The sequence below is a fragment of the Eupeodes corollae genome, chromosome 3, assembly GCF_945859685.1.
Source record: "Eupeodes corollae chromosome 3, idEupCoro1.1, whole genome shotgun sequence".
NCBI lineage: Eukaryota > Metazoa > Arthropoda > Insecta > Diptera > Syrphidae > Eupeodes > Eupeodes corollae.
Genome location: NC_079149.1, coordinates 91,575,366 through 91,595,733, shown reverse-complemented (window position 1 = coordinate 91,595,733; position 20,368 = coordinate 91,575,366). Strand labels below are relative to the sequence as shown.

General features: G+C 30.5%; 1 protein-coding gene across 4 annotated transcripts in view; it reads right to left on the bottom strand.

The window, feature by feature from the left end:
* The window catches only part of LOC129949477 (galectin-9C-like), a 62,436-nt gene that overhangs the window by 27,347 nt on the left and 14,721 nt on the right, over positions 1 to 20,368 (bottom strand). The window contains exon 1 of one of the 4 annotated variants that reach the window (XM_056060967.1): positions 17,538 to 18,085. The exons of 1 other annotated variant lie outside the window; for it this stretch is intronic. In XM_056060967.1, the coding sequence (XP_055916942.1) occupies positions 17,538 to 18,014 (477 nt within the window). In that variant the 5' untranslated portion in view covers positions 18,015 to 18,085. Of the gene's footprint in view, positions 1 to 4,681; positions 5,813 to 17,537; positions 18,086 to 20,368 lie in introns of those variants that run through there. 2 more of the 4 variants (XM_056060968.1, XM_056060970.1) reach the window with 2 other exon arrangements.

The window sequence follows — 20,368 nt, the reverse complement described above, 5'->3', positions numbered from 1 at the left end:
TTCTTATTCCCCATTGTACAATGCTGTTTAGGTCGGAATTTAATGAGCTTATCATATTTCGTCGTTGCAGTTCCACATCCGAAGAAGAGGGGTGTGAATCTGAAAACGAATATGAAAAGCTAAGCGTCCTATCGTCAGCGATACAATGTATTGGATTAGAAGTTGCAGACAAGAGATTATTAATACAAATGAGAAAGAGTGTTGGAGATAAAACAGAGCCCTGGGGCACACCAGCATTTATTTTGTGGTTCTCAGACTTGAATCCATCCAATACTACTTGTATTGAACGATTCGAAAGGTAATTATTAATTCAATGAAGGAGGGATTTATGAAAACCGAAAGCACGCGTTTCTGATAATAGAGCCTTATGCCAAACCCCATCAAATGCTTTTGAAATATCTAGTACAATAATCTTACTTTCTCCGAAACTATGTAAAGATTTGATCTACTGTTTTGTAAGATGAACCATGAGATCACCAGTGGACCTATTGCTACGAAAGCCATACTGCCGGTCATTAAGAAGCTTCCGTTCTTCAAGATATTTATTGAGCTGATAATTAGGTTTCTTTGACCTTGGAAAAAAGGGACGTAAGTGCAATCGGTCGGTAATTAGACGGTGAGGAAGATTCGCCTTTTTTGGGAATAGGCTGGACAAATGCTGTTTTCCATCTGCTCGGAACGAGACCTGAGGAGTAGGACAGATGAAAAAGCTTACGCAGTGGTTTTGCCAGCGATGAAGAACACCTCTTCAGAACAATAGCGGGGATACCATCCGGACCAGCAGATTTATGTATATTAAGATCTTTTAAGACTCTCCCTACAGTACGAGCGCGATAAAAGATTTTCCCCATAGAATCATTAACTCGATCAAGTACAGGCGGAGTCATAACACTCACTGGAAGCGTTGAATTGGCGGCGAACTGCCTAGCAAAGATATTTGCTTTCTCTAAGGAGCTAACAAATGGAGTGTCATTCGCAACGAGAGTAGGAACCGAGGAAGAAGAAGAATTCCTCATATTTTTTACAAATGACCAAAAATTTGTACTGCCTTTGGGACATTGCAGTATTTTTTGCCGTTATTTTTGGTCATGTAAAAATTTGGTCCATCAAATATGGGCGTTGCAGGCCTTCCTGGCTTGTTTGAACTTTTTCGTGCTTTCCTCAGTACGGTTGGCTTTATAGCAACGGAAACTTACCTTCTTGACCCTAATAACCTCTTTAAAGCTAGCATCGAACCATGCGTTTTCCTTAGGTCTGATGCTTTTAACCCTATTCGGGATAAAAGTTCTCATTCCCAGGAGAATCAAACTTTTGATCATATCAGCGCTGCCGTCAACGTCACTATCAAGGAAGCATAGTGACCAGTTAAAGATCCTGAAGTAATTATTAAGACCGTCCCAGTTGGCTTTCTCGTATTTCCAAACGGTTCTCTTAGGAGCTCTTTCTTTAACTGGAGAGTTTTTACACGAGAAATTTGCTGATATGACACAATAGTCAGATGTGCCTAAGGGAAATAGAACACTAACAGAGTACTTACCAGGGTCAGAGGTAAGAAACAAGTCAAGAGTATTTTCTGCTCGACCTACCACGTCCGATATTCGAGTGGGCTCGTTGACCAGCTGAGTTAGGTGGTTTAACTTAGCGAAGACCTCAGCACACACTCCTTCTGGTGTTTACTGGCCCGAATGTTGAAGCCATGAAGAATTGTGTACATTGAAATCGCCCGTAACAACGATTTCAGTGCAAGGATAGGACGAAACAATTCTTTGGATAGAATCAGACAAAGCATCAAATTCACGAGAAGTTGACACTCTGTCTAGATTGGGGCTTCGACAAAGGAAGCAATAGTGAATGATTTGCTTTGCTTATTCACGGAAAATTTAAACCACATTAAATTGAAAAAAGAATTGGTGCAGAGACCATATTGTGGCAAAAAGCGCGACCATCCGCCATCTAGATATGTATATGTATATCTGGATACCCTATCTGTCTGAGATTGAACGCAGCCATTTGGTCAACTGATCCGTCGCCGCAACGCATACGACGGATTCTATGGGTTGGCCCCTTATGAAATGGACAAAAATTAACCGAGCATAAATCAAGTAACAGCTGTCAAAAAGACCAACTCCAAAAAAGAGTATGCCAGATTGAAAACAAGAAGTCAAAAAATATACAGTCAAAATCGGTTATAACGAACACGATGGGACTGGAGAATCCGTTCGTTATATCCGGTGTTTCGGTAGAACCGATTTTCCATCTTTTGTTCTTTATTAAAGTGTATACAAACTTTTTTTTATTTTAGCAAAACTTTTATTTATTTACTGCCGAAATTTTTTTTTATGAACTCTTCTTCTATTTTCATCTCCATTTTGGTCAAAAATTCTTCATAACCTCGGTCAAAAGTATCAGTCAACAAAAACAAACGATTTCAAGGTATTGACAGACTGAAGTGCATATTCAATTTTCACTTGAATTTGAATTTCAGTTTCTGTAAGTAAAAATGTTGCCAAATATGTACATATATTACATTTTTCAAATAAAAGGTTTCACTTTTAAGAGCCCGCTATTTTACGGCTATCATCTCAAAAGTTTCAACTACATTCATTTTCAAAACAGAACGAAACGTGTTATAAAAACGCATTGAAGTAGTTAAAACTCACTACAACCATACGAAATATTGGCCAAAAAATGTATTCCTCGAATAAGTAATCTCGATTGGATCTTAAGAATGAACACCTTAAGTTTCTTTTCTTTGGATCTAATTAAAAAAGAAGGTCTGTGCATAGTGTCCAACAAGCTATTTATGATGACCTAAATTTGTAAAGTTATCGATAACTTTCACCAACAAAAGGACATTACAAATTTTATGACAAGGATATACATATGTGGCTTAAATAGTTAGCCTTGTCGGCTACTAGGATGATATCGTTTTAAAGGTTTAATGTCACCAATTTTGTACAATACTTGTTAAATCAGGGGGTTGCAGGGGGGCAGCATGTCGCCTCTTACATACCTAGCTGTTAGTACGCAGTGCTATCAATGAAAAAAAAACTTGTTTTACGCTCAAAAAATGAAATACAAAAAAAAGTAAGGTTAAGTCCGAAAAAGAAAATATTTTGTTCTATGACTTAAAGGTGTTTTCTCACCTTAATATTTAAAACATGTTCTATTGAGACCCCTACCTAACTGTAAAAAAAAAATCAGAAGGAATTTCATGTTGCGGTAATGAAAAGTCGCCCATTAATTTACAGTTGCAATAAAAATCTAATATAGTCGACGCAAGGGTGTTAATTGGGTCCTTGGGGATGTCCTTACTACTTAATTGATGTCACTATTTGGTTTTGCCTAAACAAATTCTTCTTTCAGATTCCTTACTGTTTTTAAGGACGGGTATGAAAACAGTCTTAATAATCGTAGATTCAAATTATTTATCTCTTTTCATTTTCTTTAGTTTTCTTTCGAATGTATACATAGTTGAGTGTATGACGTATGATTGGCCTTCAATTTATTCTTAAAAGTCATAATCATCACACAACTAAGTATAGAAAATGTCTCTGCATAATTTTTTTTGTATCCTTTGTCACTGCGGAGTAGTAGTGGCCATGGCTCCACCACAATATCACATCTAATCAAATCAAACCTAAGAATATCAGGAAAGTTCAGGGAATTCTAAATAAAATTATTTCATAAGCATCTGTGACATATCTGTAAATAAAAAAGTATTTTATAAATATATTGCAGTTTTGAATTAAAAAATCGATGGGTTTTTATAATCCCACGAGGGAGAAAAATATTAATCAATATTTCATACACAAACTATCCAGACACCGCGGCGCGGCGCGCCATTTAGATCACGGCATCTATTTGTGTTTGTACATATAAAGATTATATGTTTAATAACGCTAGTACCCATTTACAAGTTCAACGACTTTTTCAGTAATAAATCTATTTTAGTTTAATTAACTTACAAACAAAAATCATTAATAATAGTTTGCACTTTCGTGAAATTTGTCATTACATTTAATGAATACCTTTTTAAACACGAACTTAATGGACATTGTGAAAAACAAATTATTTTTAGACGAAATATACCCAGGGTAGGTACCTACCTACATACTCGTATATCAAATTCAAATCTATAAGCACTTGTCATCATGAACCTCAATTAGTACGAGTATTCATAAAAACATGGAGTGGAATTCATGATAAAATTAGCTTAACAACATAAATACCACCTACGGGTCTTTTCAACCAATTACCCTGGGGTCACAATGGGATGCCCCCACTTATTTAAATTTGCCACATTTGAACTTGTGTTAGATTCTTTAGTTTCAGTTTTGTGATCAGCTCATGTTTTTTTTTTTCAAGCCATGTTAAACCTGACTCCTAAATTGTTTCCCAATGATGTAAACAATGTGTCATCGTCATTAGCATGCAAAGAGAGATGATTATGAGCTTGAGAATAGCCTCCTTTTACCGCTTAATTTTATACTGAAACCACAGATAATAGAATAGAAAATATAAAAATAAACAACAATTTTGAGCTTTTTTTTTCTTCTTCTTGTTCTAGTAAGCACAACCGGCAAACTTTTATCAAATGCAATAATTTACAAAAAGACCAGAGACAACACTCTAAGTCAGTCTAGCCTCCTCTATATCTATCTTTATTTCTTGGTCTTACCTCATTTAATCCCTCTAACTGGTTAGATGAGCAGCACAAGAAAAACCTCAATGCCCTTTTGAAGCACATAACTCTTGTTGGTTATCCTTTTTAATGATGATGTCCTTTTTTGATGTGACATGAAATTTAAACTGTCATATTTTTTAAAATCCCCACTGTAGATAATCTTCTTTTGAGATTCAATACACGTACTAAGTATTTTTTTTTTTCGATTTAAACTTTCAATGAAATGAATACAATTTTTACAACAACTTTTATAGACGATTTTATTTTGCTTCAAATTGTGAATGCGTCATTTGATAGACCAACAACTGCAATACAATAATAATACTGCAATGGGTTCTATTTTTGTATCTTTTGGATTTACAACCACGGGTAGGTTAGGTATATCTGGGTTAAAGGAAATACCTTGCGATACAAGGACACACAATTACTGAACAGGGGGGTTTAATAGCACACAATTTTTTATTATATTTTTTGTTTTATTGTTCAAAATTGTCGCAAACCATAAAAAGGGAACCACACAATCGTTTACAAAACTTGTATCGCCTTTTCTTTGTTGGTTTTGTTTACACTCATGAGATTCTATATGTTGACCGTGAAGATTCAAACGATTTGTTGTTTTCTATATAAATAAATAAATAGAAACAGTGCACCCCGGATGTAAAGTGCAAATATAATAATTTTCGAGTTAATTAAGAAGATACAAAAAATCACAGATACAAAGTTTCAACATTCGACGCTACGACCGACGACGATGAAAAATTCTTTAAAAAAGCCTTCGGGATCGGGTAGTAAAAGGATTTGACTAAAATTCCACTCACTCTTATTTTGTATTCCTAAAAAAACTTTGGACACATTTTAGACATTTGGTCGGAGAGAATATTAAAACTATGTCTAATTTTGTTTTAAAAAATATTATTAAATTTAATAAAAATATTCCCGATTTTTATATATATTGAAACAATCCTAATGATGGTTTCAAGGATGAAAAAAAAATAAAACAGGCAGTTTTTGTCAGGGACAGGCTCTCTTTTTTGCACCTTGTCGTTGAACACTTGGAATTAAATCAAGACCTGCGTATCGTTCCGTCGTGAATCGTTGCTCGTCGGTGGTGCTTTTTCGATGACACTGCCTTTTGTGAGGTGAATTTTGTATTTTGTATACTAATTTGACATTGGCAGTGGCATTTTTGGTGGTGAGCAAGGCAAACTAAGCTTTTGTTAAGTCCGCATTTAATATAATAATAAAGAAAGATGATGAATAATAAACAAAACAAGTAGTGTCAGATTATAAAGCTTTTTTTAGTGTTGTTTTGTTTGTATTGTTTTCTTATCATCAACAAAACAAAACAAAAATTCTACCACATGTGTGTTTATTTTTAACAGCTGATATTTTATTTTGTGGTGAATATAGGGTTTGTTTTAAAAATAAAAGCTTTTAGTGTTTTTAGTGCTATGGATTGTATACTTTATAAACATAAACATTATTATAAACAGTCAGTCAAACAAACCTTGAAAACAAATCATTTTGTTTTAAAAATAACCAAATCAATTGGTGTATTGTTTATTCTATTAATAAATAAATGAAAAACAAGATTTTGAATTATGCATTTAAGAAAACGTATTTGATTATGCCGAATTTTGATATATTGTCATTTAAAAGGTTACGGAACTTTGTTCAATAGAAGAGATGATTTAAGAGGAAATTGAGAAGATATGATAAGTTGAGAAGCAGAGCTTATACATACAGTGCTGGAAAAAATAATAGAGACAAGTATCTTCATCATTTTCAAAACACAATACTTTTTTAACAATTAAGTTGTTTGTCGTTAATCTTTCTATATTTTAATCGTACTTAATAATGCTCTCAAATGGCAAATTTTTTTTTTGTGGGCAAAATTTTTTGTTTTCACTTAACCGTAAAAAGTTCGAGGTTAATGATGATTTCGTCTGGAAAGAAAAATAGAAACAACAACAAAAAATAGCAATCATTCATTTTTAACTTCAAATAGGAAGCTATTGTAATGGGTCCGATTTGTCAAATTGAAAATTTTGACATTTCTCGACGTTTCAAGGTCCCTAGAGTCGAAATAAAAGATTTTTAGAAAGATGACTGTGCTCCGTACGTCCACGACGTTTTTTTCGTCGTCCATATCTCAAGAACCAGAAGAGATATCGATTTCAAATAAATTTTGTTTTACAGATAATAAGGCAGAACGATGCAGAAAGGGCTCTCAAGAAAATTGCTTGGGTGGGTTTTTTACCATAACAGTTTGAAAAAAGGTTGAAAATTTTGGTTAACCCTAAATATCTTACGAACCAAAAAAGGCAAGCGACTTGAATTAAATTGTATATAATATATTGTACCGTGATATCAAAGAAGTATATTTTAAAAAAAAATTCATTTAACGGTTTTTTTATAAATCAAAAAAACTGAAATAAAATTTGTCACATCCAAAATTTTACGACTTAAATATGATATCATCTCCAAAACAATTTTGTGCAACGAAGAATAATGTTTTTGACATCTGATACAATTTTGAGAAAAATCGAATTGACAGTTTTTTTTTATAAAAAATAAAAATCTAAAAAAGCATTACTCAAAGTTCGTAAAAATTGAATATCGATTCAAATATCTTTTCAAGAACTTGAAATAAAGGCTTCAAATTTATTTTGTCTTATAAGAAATATTGTTTTCAACATTTTGAAAAATGTTGAGAAAAATCGAATTGACAGTGTTCTTTACAAAAAATAAAAACCTAAAAAAAAATTTATAAAAGTTGGTAAGAAATGATTTTCGACTCAAATATCTTTTCAAAAACTTGAGATAATTGCTTCTAAATAATTTTTACTTATAAAAACTATTGTTTTCAACATTCAGTAAAATTTTGAAAAAAATCGAATTGACAGGTTTTTTTTACAAAAAATTAAAAACCGAATAAAAATTAACAAAAGTTGGTAAAAAATGATTTTCGACTTAAATATCTTTTCAAAAATTTGAGATAATAGCTTCTTAATAATTTTTACTTATAAAAAATATTGTTTTCAACATTAGGACAAATTTTGAGAAAAATCGAATTGACAGTTTTTTTTACAAAAAATAAAAACTTAAAAAAATGAATAAAAGTTGGTAAAAATTGATTTTCGACTCAAACATCTTTTCAAAACTTGTAGATATTGGCTTTAAACTACTTTTATCTTTCAAAAAATATTGTTGTTAACATTCAGTAAAGTTTTTAAAAAATCGAATTGACAGTTTTTGTACAAAAAATTGAAAACCTAAAATCTTATAAGAAATATTGTTTTCAACATTCGATACAATTTTGAAAAAAAATCTAATAGACAGTTTTTTAAGAAAAAATAAAACTCTAAAAAAAAAACAAAACTAAAAATTGGTAGAAATTAGAAATTAAAAATATTGGCTTCAAACTTATTTTATTTCACAGAAAATATTGTTTTTGATATTCAGTAATTTTTATATAAAAATCCAACAGTCCGTTTTTTGCAAATTTGGTAAAAATTGATACGAGTACATATAGAAAAACTTTTAAGCAAGACAAATTGACAGATAGGATGGGAAGTTATTTTGAGTTTGTTCATAATTTTATATGATGTTTTAAATTCTAAACTATAGTTATTATATTAAATTCATCTTTAATTTTAATATATATGGGTCGTGAATTACATTATACTCCCTTTAAACGCGAAGTGATGAAAAAACAAGCTTTACGAACGATGGTTGAAATTGCAAAAACTTGAAACTTTTTGAAGAAAAAAGTATTTAAAACTTTTCATTCATGCCTAAACAAGAAACAAGATGAAGAAAAAGATAAACTGCTTCGTATTTTGATACACCTATTGGTAAGATTCTGTGTGAGAACTCAAAAATTAATTAAACGGATCAGTGACAGCTAGAACAATAAGAAACCAATCTATAGAAGCAAGTCTACGAAAAATGGCATTTTTTAACTAAGCAAAATTATAGGAAGACATCCCTTTGCAAACAAACACTTATACCGTCCTTCTGCAATAACGTTTTGTGGTCGGATGAAACGAAGATAAATTTGTTTACTTCCGATGGAAAAATGTATTTGAGAAGGCTAAGAGACAAGAAGTTTAACTCAAAATGCACAAAGAAGACAGTGAAGCACGGTGATTGGAATTTAATGATTTGAGGGTACTTTTCAGCATCTGGTGCAGGTCCAATATTTTGGATGAAAGATAAGATGAGCGATGTGAATTATGTCCACATCTTAAATTCAGTGGCAATCAAATTGGAGTTCATGCAGAATAATGACCCAAAGCACCCCTCAAAACTGGCTAATAAATACATAAAATAAAATAAAACAAAATCAATGGTATGGAATGGCCGTCATAATAACCCCTCCCCCCTCCCGTAACAAGATTGAATACTTATGGGCATTCTAAAGCGAAGGATCGGAGATTGCAAACTCAAAAAGAAGACGGGTTATGGTCGAAAATTTAAAGGGAATGGTACTCGATAACCGTAGAGACATGTGCCGAATTGGTGAATTCGATGGAGCGAACAGTGGAGGCAGTTATTAATACTGAGAGTGCCACTACAAAAACTCAAAGAATTTGAAATACTTTTACTTTAAGTTATTTTCTCGCTATAAAAAGAATACCATTCTTATTTTGTATAATAATAAAACATAATAATCAAAAGTCTACTTTTTATCAGTATTTCCCAATATTATATTTAAAACAAAATGGTTGTATTTAAGCAATAAATTGTTAACAGTCTATCAATGTAGTTTTTATTTTTCTACTCTTCAAAAATACCTTTTTATGTGTTAAAAAGAATGAACACGAAGCTTGTTTCTAGTATTTTTTCCAACAGTGTACATAAGAGTTGGTACAAAAGGGTGTTCTTTTTATACATATGTTTCCGAAAGGAAATAAGCCGCAATAAAGTATAACTTTATGCTCATGAATAGAGTTTTATTATATAGATAAGGGATGTTAATGTTAATGTTAATGTTAATGTTAATGTTAATGTTAATGTTAATGTTAATGTTAATGTTAATGTTAATGTTAATGTTAATGTTAATGTTAATGTTAATGTTAATGTTAATGTTAATGTTAATGTTAATGTTAATGTTAATGTTAATGTTAATGTTAATGTTAATGTTAATGTTAATGTTAATGTTAATGTTAATGTTAATGTTAATGTTAATGTTAATGTTAATGTTAATGTTAATGTTAATGTTAATGTTAATGTTAATGTTAATGTTAATGTTAATGTTAATGTTAATGTTAATGTTAATGTTAATGTTAATGTTAATGTTAATGTTAATGTTAATGTTAATGTTAATGTTAATGTTAATGTTAATGTTAATGTTAATGTTAATGTTAATGTTAATGTTAATGTTAATGTTAATGTTAATGTTAATGTTAATGTTAATGTTAATGTTAATGTTAATGTTAATGTTAATGTTAATGTTAATGTTCATGTTAATGTTAATGTTAATGTTAATGTTAATGTTAATGTTAATGTTAATGTTAATGTTAATGTTAATGTTAATGTTAATGTTAATGTTAATGTTAATATCAAAATAATTTCGGCCAAGTGGCCGAATATTTCATACAAATTTATTGATTTTTTAAAAAATTGTTTACGGTTCAAATAATGAATTCATACAATATTGTGATAGGATTTTGCAAAGAGTTTAGCACACATTTATGAACCTGTCGAACTCCTCAAAAATCTGGATATTTCTTTTGTCCAGACAATTTTATAGAGGGAGTAAGGAGGGCAGTTGCAAGTTTGAACACATTGGAATATTTATTGAAGTATATGTATGTATAATTTTTAAATTATTGCCTAATAAAATAAAAAATGCTAAGAGAAGATAAAACCTTTTTTATAAAGTAGGTAATAAGATTTTTAAATAATGCTAAACGCATGAAACTTGGAATATGCGTTTGCATGAAATACAGGACAGGACTCTATAAATACATCTATCTATCAATATAAACTTTCACCAGAAACTCCATTCCAAAAATTGTGTATTTATGAAAGTTTGGTCAACTTTTTGATCGCTCAAGAGACTCAAAGAATAAACAAGATGAAAATATGCTAATAGTGTTTTATAAATTATTTTAAGAATATTGCTGAGAAAAAAGTCTTGGCAATAAAGACGGTAAATTTAGACAATAAAATAAGCATTCGTTCATTAAAACAATTTAAAACAAAAGTAAAAAAGGTTGGGATGCGACCCACACTGATAACTTCCCATTCCGTCTGTCGATTTGTCTTGATTAAAAGTTTTTCTATATGTACTCGTATCAATTTTTACCAAATTTGCGTACTATTTTTTATAGATTTTATTTTTTATGAAAAAACGGACTAAATCAAATCACTGAATATCAAAAACAATATTTTCTGTAAAATAAAATAAGTTTGAAGCCAATATTTTTAATTTTTGAAAAGCTATTTGAGTCTAAAGTAAATTTTTACCAAGTTTTAGTATTGTTTTTTTTAGAGTTTTATTCTTTGTAAAAAAACCGTCAATTCGATTTTCTTCAAAATTATATAAAATATTGAAAACAATATTTTCTATAAGATAAAATTAGTTTGAAGCCAATATTTTATAGTTTTGAAAAGATATTTCAGTCGAAAATCAATTTTTACCAACTTTTGTTAATTTTTTTTTAGGTATTTAATTTTTTGTACAAAAACTGTCAATTCGATTTTTTTCAAAATTTTACTAAATGTTAACAACAATATTTTTTGAAAGATAAAAGTAGTTAAAAGCCAATATCTACAGTTTTTGAAAAGATATTTGTGTCGAAAATCAATTTTTACCAACTTTTATAAATTTTTTTTTAAGGTTTTTTATTTTTTGTAAAAAAAACTGTCAATTCGATTTTTCTCAACATCTTTCAGAATGCTTAAAACAATATTTCTTATAACATAAAATAAGTTTGAAGTCTAACTTTCAAGTTTTTGAAAAGATATTTGAATCGATATTTAATTTTTACGAACTTTGAGAAATGTTTTTTTAAGATTTTTATTTTTTATAAAAAAAACTGTCAATTCGATTTTGTTCAAAATTTTACTGAATGTTGACAACAATATTTTTTGAAAGATAAAAGTAAATTAAAGCCGATATCTCAAAGTTTTCAAAAGATATTTGAGTCGAAAATCAATTTTTACCAACTTCTATTAATTTTTTTTTTAGGTTTTTATTTTTTGTAAGAAAACTGTCAATTCGATTTTTCTCAAAATTTTACTGAATGTTGAAAACAATATTTCTTATAAGATAAAATGAGCTTGAAGCCTAAATTTCAAGTTTTTGAAAAGATATTTGAATCGATATTTAATTTTTACGAACTTTGAGAAATGTTTTTTTAAGATTTTTATTTTTTATAAAAAAAAATGTCAATTCGATTTGTCTCAAAATTTTATCAGATTTCAAAAACATTATTCTCCGTTGCTCAAAATTGTATTGTAGATGAATTCATATGTTAGTCGTAAAATTTTGGAGGTGACACATTTTTTTTTCAGTTTTATTGATTTATAAAAAAACCGTTGCATTGATTTTTTTCAAAAAATATGCCTGTTTGGTAGCACGTTACAATTTATTATATAAAATTTAATTCAAGTCTCTAGCGTTTTTTGTTCGTAAGATATTTAGGGTTAACCAAAATTTTCACCTTTTTTTAAAACTGCTATGGTAAAAAAACCACCCACGCATTTTTCTTGAGAGCCCTTTCTGCATCTTTCTGCCTTATTATCTGTATAACAAAATTTATTTGAAGTCGATGTCTCTTCTGGTTCTTGAGCTATGGACGACGGACGTACGAATGTACGTACACACGCACGCACAGACATCTTTCTAAAAATCTTTTATTTCGACTCTAGGGACCTTGAAACGTCGAGAAATGTCAAAATTTTCAATTTGACAAATCGGACCCATTACAATAACTTTCTATGGGAAGTTAAAAATCGGTTGTGCATGAACATGATTACTTCAAAAATAAATTTATGTTTGTGAATTTTTTTACTAATCTATCATTCTATTCCAAAAATCGTCAATTGTTTATTTTTAGCAATAATTAAATAAGCTCCGGCAGTTTAACCAAAACTATTTTTTTTTAAGAAAGTGTATTGTTTTATTTTTAAACAAACTAATATCAACTGATTAAAATTCTCCATTAGTTTTTGATCATATCCCTTTAATTCGAATAAATCTGACCATCTTGTGTTTTGATTCTTTAATTTGAAACACAGCTCTAACAGCCAATAATTATTTTATGTATCATGCAGAGGTTTGGAAAGTATTTTAATTGATATTTAATGCACCTACACTTAGTCCGTCTCAGTACATCAGCCTATTTTTTTTTTAAGTACTTGGAATAAATGTAAAAACCAAAGTGGTATATTGAAAACCATTTACTTTACACCTTCACCTTTTTACCAAATTTTAAAAATTTGATTGTGGTTTTCAAAAAGCCGTTTTTAATATATTGTTATAGTAAATATTTTATCTCGAATCATCAAAAAAAAGCTATTGTACAGAGAATTTTTGGACTATCACTATGTGTATGTGCAACGATTAAACAGTTCATCAAGCTTGCATTCAATTTATACTTTCTCTAAAGTTTTTGATGACCTTATACAATTTTTTATAACACAAAAAAAAAATCTTATTACCTTATGATAAATAAATTCTTGTTATTCATACATACATATATACATAGTTTTTTTATATCAATAAGATTCGTAATGATTCACAAATCTAAAATCCTTTTTTGTCAATATTCTGTTTAAAAAATGTCAGTACCTTATTTCTTTGTCAAAAAATCATTATAAGTTAAAAATCTTCAAATGGCTTACAAAAATCTGAAAAGAATTTAAGGTATCTTATATGCTAAAACGGTTTGTAACAGAAAAACGCAAAACAGTATAAAAACAATTTTTGTTCTTATTACGAATCCGAAGTATTGAGGTTATAACATCAAGTTATTGGAATATATTTAAAAAAAATATGAAAACAGGGTTTTCTGACTTTGAACACATACAGCTTAAATCTATTTTTCAAAGGCATGTACATATGTACATACATAGGAATTACATTCAATGTTTTTCAAAACTTTCTATAGAGTGAAAGTTATATAGACCCAAAAGCCATCTCTAATTAGATATTACGAAAAATGTACCTAGAATAAAAATGTATAGAATATAAATGTTAAAACCCCATATAATATTTTTGTATCACCTTTAAAAATCGTACCTAGTATTTTTTTGTATTACCAAAGGTACATTAATTTAAAAGCATGATCTAATAGAAAAATTATGAGGTGAAATTTCAATTCAGGATAACAAACTCCTTTGAAAAAAAAAACACTTGGTTTAAAAACAACGTTTTTGTTAGTAATTTTTTGAATGTGTTTTTTTTTTTGTAAATCCATAGGAAACTAAAAAAAATGTGACAAACAAACTTGTTAATATATTTAATGATACCGAGTCTATGCTGCCTTCCATCTTCCCAAAGCTATTAAGATTTAGGTTTTCACTCTTCTTAGGATTTAAATAAAAATACAAAAGATATAGACTCACGGGAGCAACATCAAATATTTTCACAGATCTATCGAATACATCTTCAATAAATATTTATTTGTAGCAATGTCTTAAATTAAGATCAAAATATCAAACTATTTGTAATGCCTATTTCACAGCTGTTTCAACAGACATGACGATTGTAGTTTGTAGGTTTAAAAAAAGACTCTTTAGTAAGCTCAAAATAAAACTAGTGCTTAGTTACAATTACAATATCTTCATTCTTGGATTTCGGTACAAGTAAAAACCTGTTTTTTACTGGTTTTCGAAAAATTTAAATACCAAAGATTTAAAATCCCATCATTAAGAAACGATTAACATCAATAACAAGAAAATTAAAAAAGATTTATTTAAGAAAACCTGTACATTTTTGAAATACTACATTACTCTTTGAAAATGTCTACATACAAAATTTTAAGAAAACTCCTTTAGGTATATTCCGCTACCTAAGTAAATAATTAGACATCGATTACCGACTTTATTACCTATAACCGGATAACATTTACATAGCAAGAAGACTATTAACATTTTTAAAAACATGTGCTTTATCTTAGTCGATTTTATTTTGCAATGATGTTGGTACCGGTTTGTTGATTTATCAAAAACGACTATAAGTGTAGGAAGCAATCTAAGAATTGGTAAAATTTTATCAAAAAATGCTTGATGGTTTCTTAAACATAGGTAATAGATCACATGCAACTTCCCATAGAAAGTTATTGTAATTGGGTCCATTTGTCGAATTGAAAATTATGACATTTCTCAACGTTTCGAAGTCCCTAGAATGTAAATCAAAGATTTTATTTGAGGTGTCAGTGTGATACCATGACGACGTCATAAAAAAGTTCAAGTATTTTACGAACAAAATATGAATATCCAGAATAACTTAATCAACGAAAAATAACGTTTATAAAATTTGGTAAAATTTCGAGAAAAATCGAAGCACCTTTTTTTTTTTAAATAAACATCTTAAATTTAAAAAACATTAATAAAAGTTGAAAATTTAGATTTTTAACTTAAAACAAACATTTTAGGTTTAAACTAATTTGATCTTGTTTTTAACATTTACTTAATTTTATTACAAAAATTTAAAAGGCTTATTACAAAAAATAAGAATCTTCAAAAAATAATACGCAAAATTGGTAAAAACTGTTGCTCGATTCGAATATTTGTAGAATAAATTGACTTCAAAATAATTTCATAAAATGCAAACATTTTATTGATATCGTAACATAACATTTTTTTATATGAAATGAAAATTTTCAAAATTGATAAAAATTGGTTTTCGGCTCACAATAAAAACAGATATTGAAATCAAAATTGTTTTATCATACGCAAAATATTGTTACTAACTTTGAATTTAACTTCAAGAAAAATTCAATTGAAAACTTTTTTTTCGAAAGCACGAAAACCAACAAAAACAACAAACAACCTGATGAGAAATGGTTTTCGACTTAAGTATTATGAGAAAAATGAAAAATGTTGACTTCAAATTTTATATCTCACGCAAAATATTAGTATTAACATTTTGTTAAAGTTTTAAAGAAATTTGCAGACGGAATGGGAAGTTATGGGGAGAGTACGATAACTCAGGCGACAAAGTTTAATGACGGACTTGTATAGAAGAGTTAAAAACAAGCATTTTTTAGTATCTCGGTTTTAGCAGTGGGAGCAATTTAAAAAAATATATATACATAAATAGAAAAAATAATAAAAAAATATTGGTAATATGTACTCACAACTAAGTTTTATAAACACTTTAGTCTATTAGTTTGTTTTTAAATCAAGTCAAAACTATGCATAGTTTTTGAAAAAATGTATAAAAAGTATAAATAAATTAAAATAATATATAAATATAATTTTCTCAAGAACTAGAAGACATAAAATCATCTAGTTTTCAGTTTTTTATCAAAATCAAATAAGAGCAATACATTCTAAAATAAAAACAATAATAGATAATCTTGAAGTATTAAAAAATTACACTTTAAACCTTTTTTTTACTCAAATTTTAAGTTTAACATTATTTTTTTCAAAACTACACATAGCTTTGACTTGATTTGAAAACTGGCTAATAGAACAGTATGTTGACTTTAAAAAAATGTATAATACTTAATTGAAATTATTACCGTTATTTTTTAACTAATTGTTTACATTTTTAATAATCATTTTTTTTAAATTGTCCCTACCGCTTAATAGTACAAAATGATTGTTTTTAACTGTTCTTAAAAAATCCATTATAGTATCTTGTCGCCTGAATTATCGTACTGTTGTCGAAGTTATCAGTGTGAGTCGCACCTTAGCCCATTTTTTTGCAATCTACAACATTGTAAAGCGATTAAGTTTGTATGTACCGGTACTCATGTTTAAAATGGTACGTACGAATTTCAAATACTAATATACTTAATGTCTTTAAAAATTTTGGGTTTTATTTAAAAACAAGGACATTCAAAAATTAAATATTAAGTACTATGTTTTTTAAATGCAAACGACAACATTTTCAAAAAATTCTTTCTCGGGTAAATTTATAAATAAATTATTAAAAATAACCAAATGCAAATAAGATTTTTTAATTGGATTTTGATTCCAATTTTAATTGCCTATATCCTATCATAGTTTTGCAAGATGAATGCATACATAAAAATTGCTTTGTTGATTTAAAACTATCTATCAGTCTAGGAACAAATCTAAGTATTTATTGAATAAGTAAAGTTTTATCAACAGATACAGGTAGATTTCAAACTTAAGACATTTCTTAATTTTGTTTGCTGTCCATGATCAAATTAAAGAGAGATTATTTAAACTTATCTAAATAACATAAAAAGTTTTTTTTTTTAAATTTAAGTGAGGTTTGAAATGTTTATTTCTGGCAGAAACAAAGTTCTTTTATTCAAATACTAGTTATTTCACTGCAATATTAGTGTGAATTTTCGATGACCTCTACTGTCAACAGCTGTTTTGATGTTAGGTTTTATTATTGTTTTCTACCAACACATTCCGCATTGCGGCCATGCATACACATAAATACGTGTACATGTATATTTCACATCCATATATAAATATCTACTAACACACTTCTACAAAAATCCCCCTTCTTCAGCAACTTTCTACATCAAAACGTCAAAATAGAAAACGATTACACAGCAAAAATATCACACAAAAAAGAAACAATTCTTTTTATCAGTTCGAGAGGAAGAGGTAATCAGCTAAATCCAAAGTGGGCTATTTCCGAAGGGCATGGGGTGCAAAATAGACAAAAATAAAGAACCATTACCAAACATACCCCATCGGTGACTTCCTGGCCATCGACAATCTCAATGTCATCTATGCCGTCGACCTGGATCTCATCCGCATTGCCTTCCAATCCCAAGTACTCACTGGAGTATTCGGCGTCGACAGCAGCGTCAAAATCGATCTCCCTGTTTCTATTCATATCATCAGCTGGTCTGGAGATGGGGAAGAAAAGTGTTCTGGTATCTATGGCACCTGGATTGGCAAATTGTTTTTGTTTATTGCGTCGATTGTTTGTATAGGGTCTTCCCGTTGTATTACACAATTTATCACTATTATTTATGCACTGTGGCTGAGAGTCCCATAATTCTTTGAGGTATTTCTGGAAGAGATAGCGATCCCTTTTAAATCGCAAATAATCTACACTGCGACGGAATGAATAGCCTGACCGAATAAAGAAATAAGATACTTCGTAGATCTGGCGAATGGCATTGCAAGCGAAAAACGTCAGAGCAGCCATGGTAGTCCCAGATGCAAGTGTGTGCGTATCCGCGGTATCATATGCTGAGTGTGTTTTCTTCAAAAGATGACAAAAAGAAAAACCACAACATCACAATTTCACAGTCCATTCAGCGAATAGAAAAACTAGGCATAGGCAAGGCATAAATAAAATATTTACCGGAATCGGAGTACGATTTTGTTAATGTGTTTGGATGGGTATATTTGGTTATTTACACATCTATATGCACCACACACCACAAATGGAATTGTGTAAATGCATGGCCGAGCTGAATTCACACACCATTACGTCTTATGGGTACTCTCTCACGGAGACTGCGCAGTGCGTACGTTACAGGTAAATATTAGTTTTGAGTGCGGTGAGGTGAATTCGTGAATGTAGGAGATTGTTGGCAGTTTCGCTGAATGGCAGAAGCGTGGTAAATATAAATATAAAACTAAATTAATTTAAATAGAAGACTAAACTACAAGGAAACTTGTTTGGTAATTGATCAGTTAGGTAATCTACATAATGTAGTTAAAAAATTACCGTAGGCATTTGCCACACACTTAACAGTTACCAAAAAGTTAAACTATTTCAAAATTATGGGTCAGTTTTGAAAAAAAGCAACAAAACTTAGGCATATGAAGTCTGACCCCTGCAGTAATCGGCCACCAGCTCTTAAATTTAAGGATAAATAGAAATAGGAACCCACATGCAATTGATAGGACGCTTTTTTTAATGGCTTGCAGGTGCTGATATCTGAGTTAAGAAGTCTTATTTAAGTCATATTTTTAGTAGAACTGTAGCACGGAAACTGTTTTAGTAAACAAATGCTGGAAAACTATAAGACGTCGTTAGATGGGGAACCGCTTTTGAACACAGCGTGTTGTTGTCACGTGCCCATTTTTTTTAGCAGTAAAGTCTTCTGCACGAAATTTAATCTTATACAAATTTGTATTTTTCATATCAAATATTGAAAAGAAATGGTGGACAAATGTAACAATTCAATTTTATTAAATGTTTTCCAATAGGGACTTGACAATATGCCCGATCGGAGAACGTATTCAAATGGTCCATCGGCTTTAGTTCTTGATAATGTATGGTTGAAAACCAAGATCCACAAAATAAGTAATAATATAATAATGTGGTCTTATTGATGCCCAATACTGGAGAACGCCCTGAAATTGACTGATTTGAATTGTTTTCTTAGTTGCACGGCAACGAATATGTAGACTTAAGGTTTTGTACTACTCGAATATCCCGATCCAAGCAAAAACAAGGAAGTACTGTGAGAAGATTCGATGTAAGACGGCTACAATCGCAAGAGTCTGCCATGTCCTTTTCCGATCGAGTCTCTAATAACCTCTATCTAATAACCTGCATTTAGCATTGAAAACCAGTGGCAACATTGCCTTGCAGCCATCAGAGATGCCGCCTCTGAGGTGCACCACCACAGCGAAGAAAGGAACACCGGCTTCTTAGATGGAAAAAAGGAGAGCATGAGAAGCGCTCGATCGAGGAGATAGAGGGATGTCACAACAGGAATGAGGTTCGTAAATTTTACCAAAAGGTAAAAAAACCTCCCAAGAGTACCAGCCACGAACCGAAGCCTGTAGTAGAACCGCAGTCGATGCTGAGAATATGGAAAGATCACTTTTCCATATTATATAACGGCGATGACGAACCGAATTCCGCTGTAAGGGAGATAGAACCACTCAACCTCGGCGACGCAGATCAACAATTCCGCCTACCCGACCTTGACGAAGTGAAGATAGCTATATCTAAACTTAGTCAAACAAAGCTGCTGGAGCTGACGGCATCGCTGCCGAACTATTCAAAGCAGCAGGCGATGACTTGGTACGGAGCATGCACCAACTCATCTGCAAAATATGGTCGGAAGAAAGCATGCCCGATGAGTGGAATCTCAGCATAGTGTGCCCGATACATAAAAAAGGAGACCCTCTAAACTGCGCCAGCTACAGAGGCATCAGTCTCCTTAACATTGCGTATAAGATCCTCTCTGCCGTATTATGTGAACGTCTGAAGCCATTCGTCAACAAACTGATTGGTGCTTATCAGTGTGGCTTCAGACCAGGAAAGTCCACTATCGACCAAATATTCACATTACGGCAGATCTTGGAAAAAATCCAGGAACTTAAAATCGGTACCCAGCATCTCTTTATCGATTTTAAAGCCGCGTATGACAGCATCTATAGGAAAGATCTCTACCGATCAATGTCTAGTTTTGGCATCCCTGTCAAACTTATCCGTTTGTGCAGAATGACGATGGAGAATGCACGCTGCTCTATTAAGATCGGAAAAAATCTTACCGATTCATTTGATGTCAAAAAAGGTTTTAGACAAGGCGATGC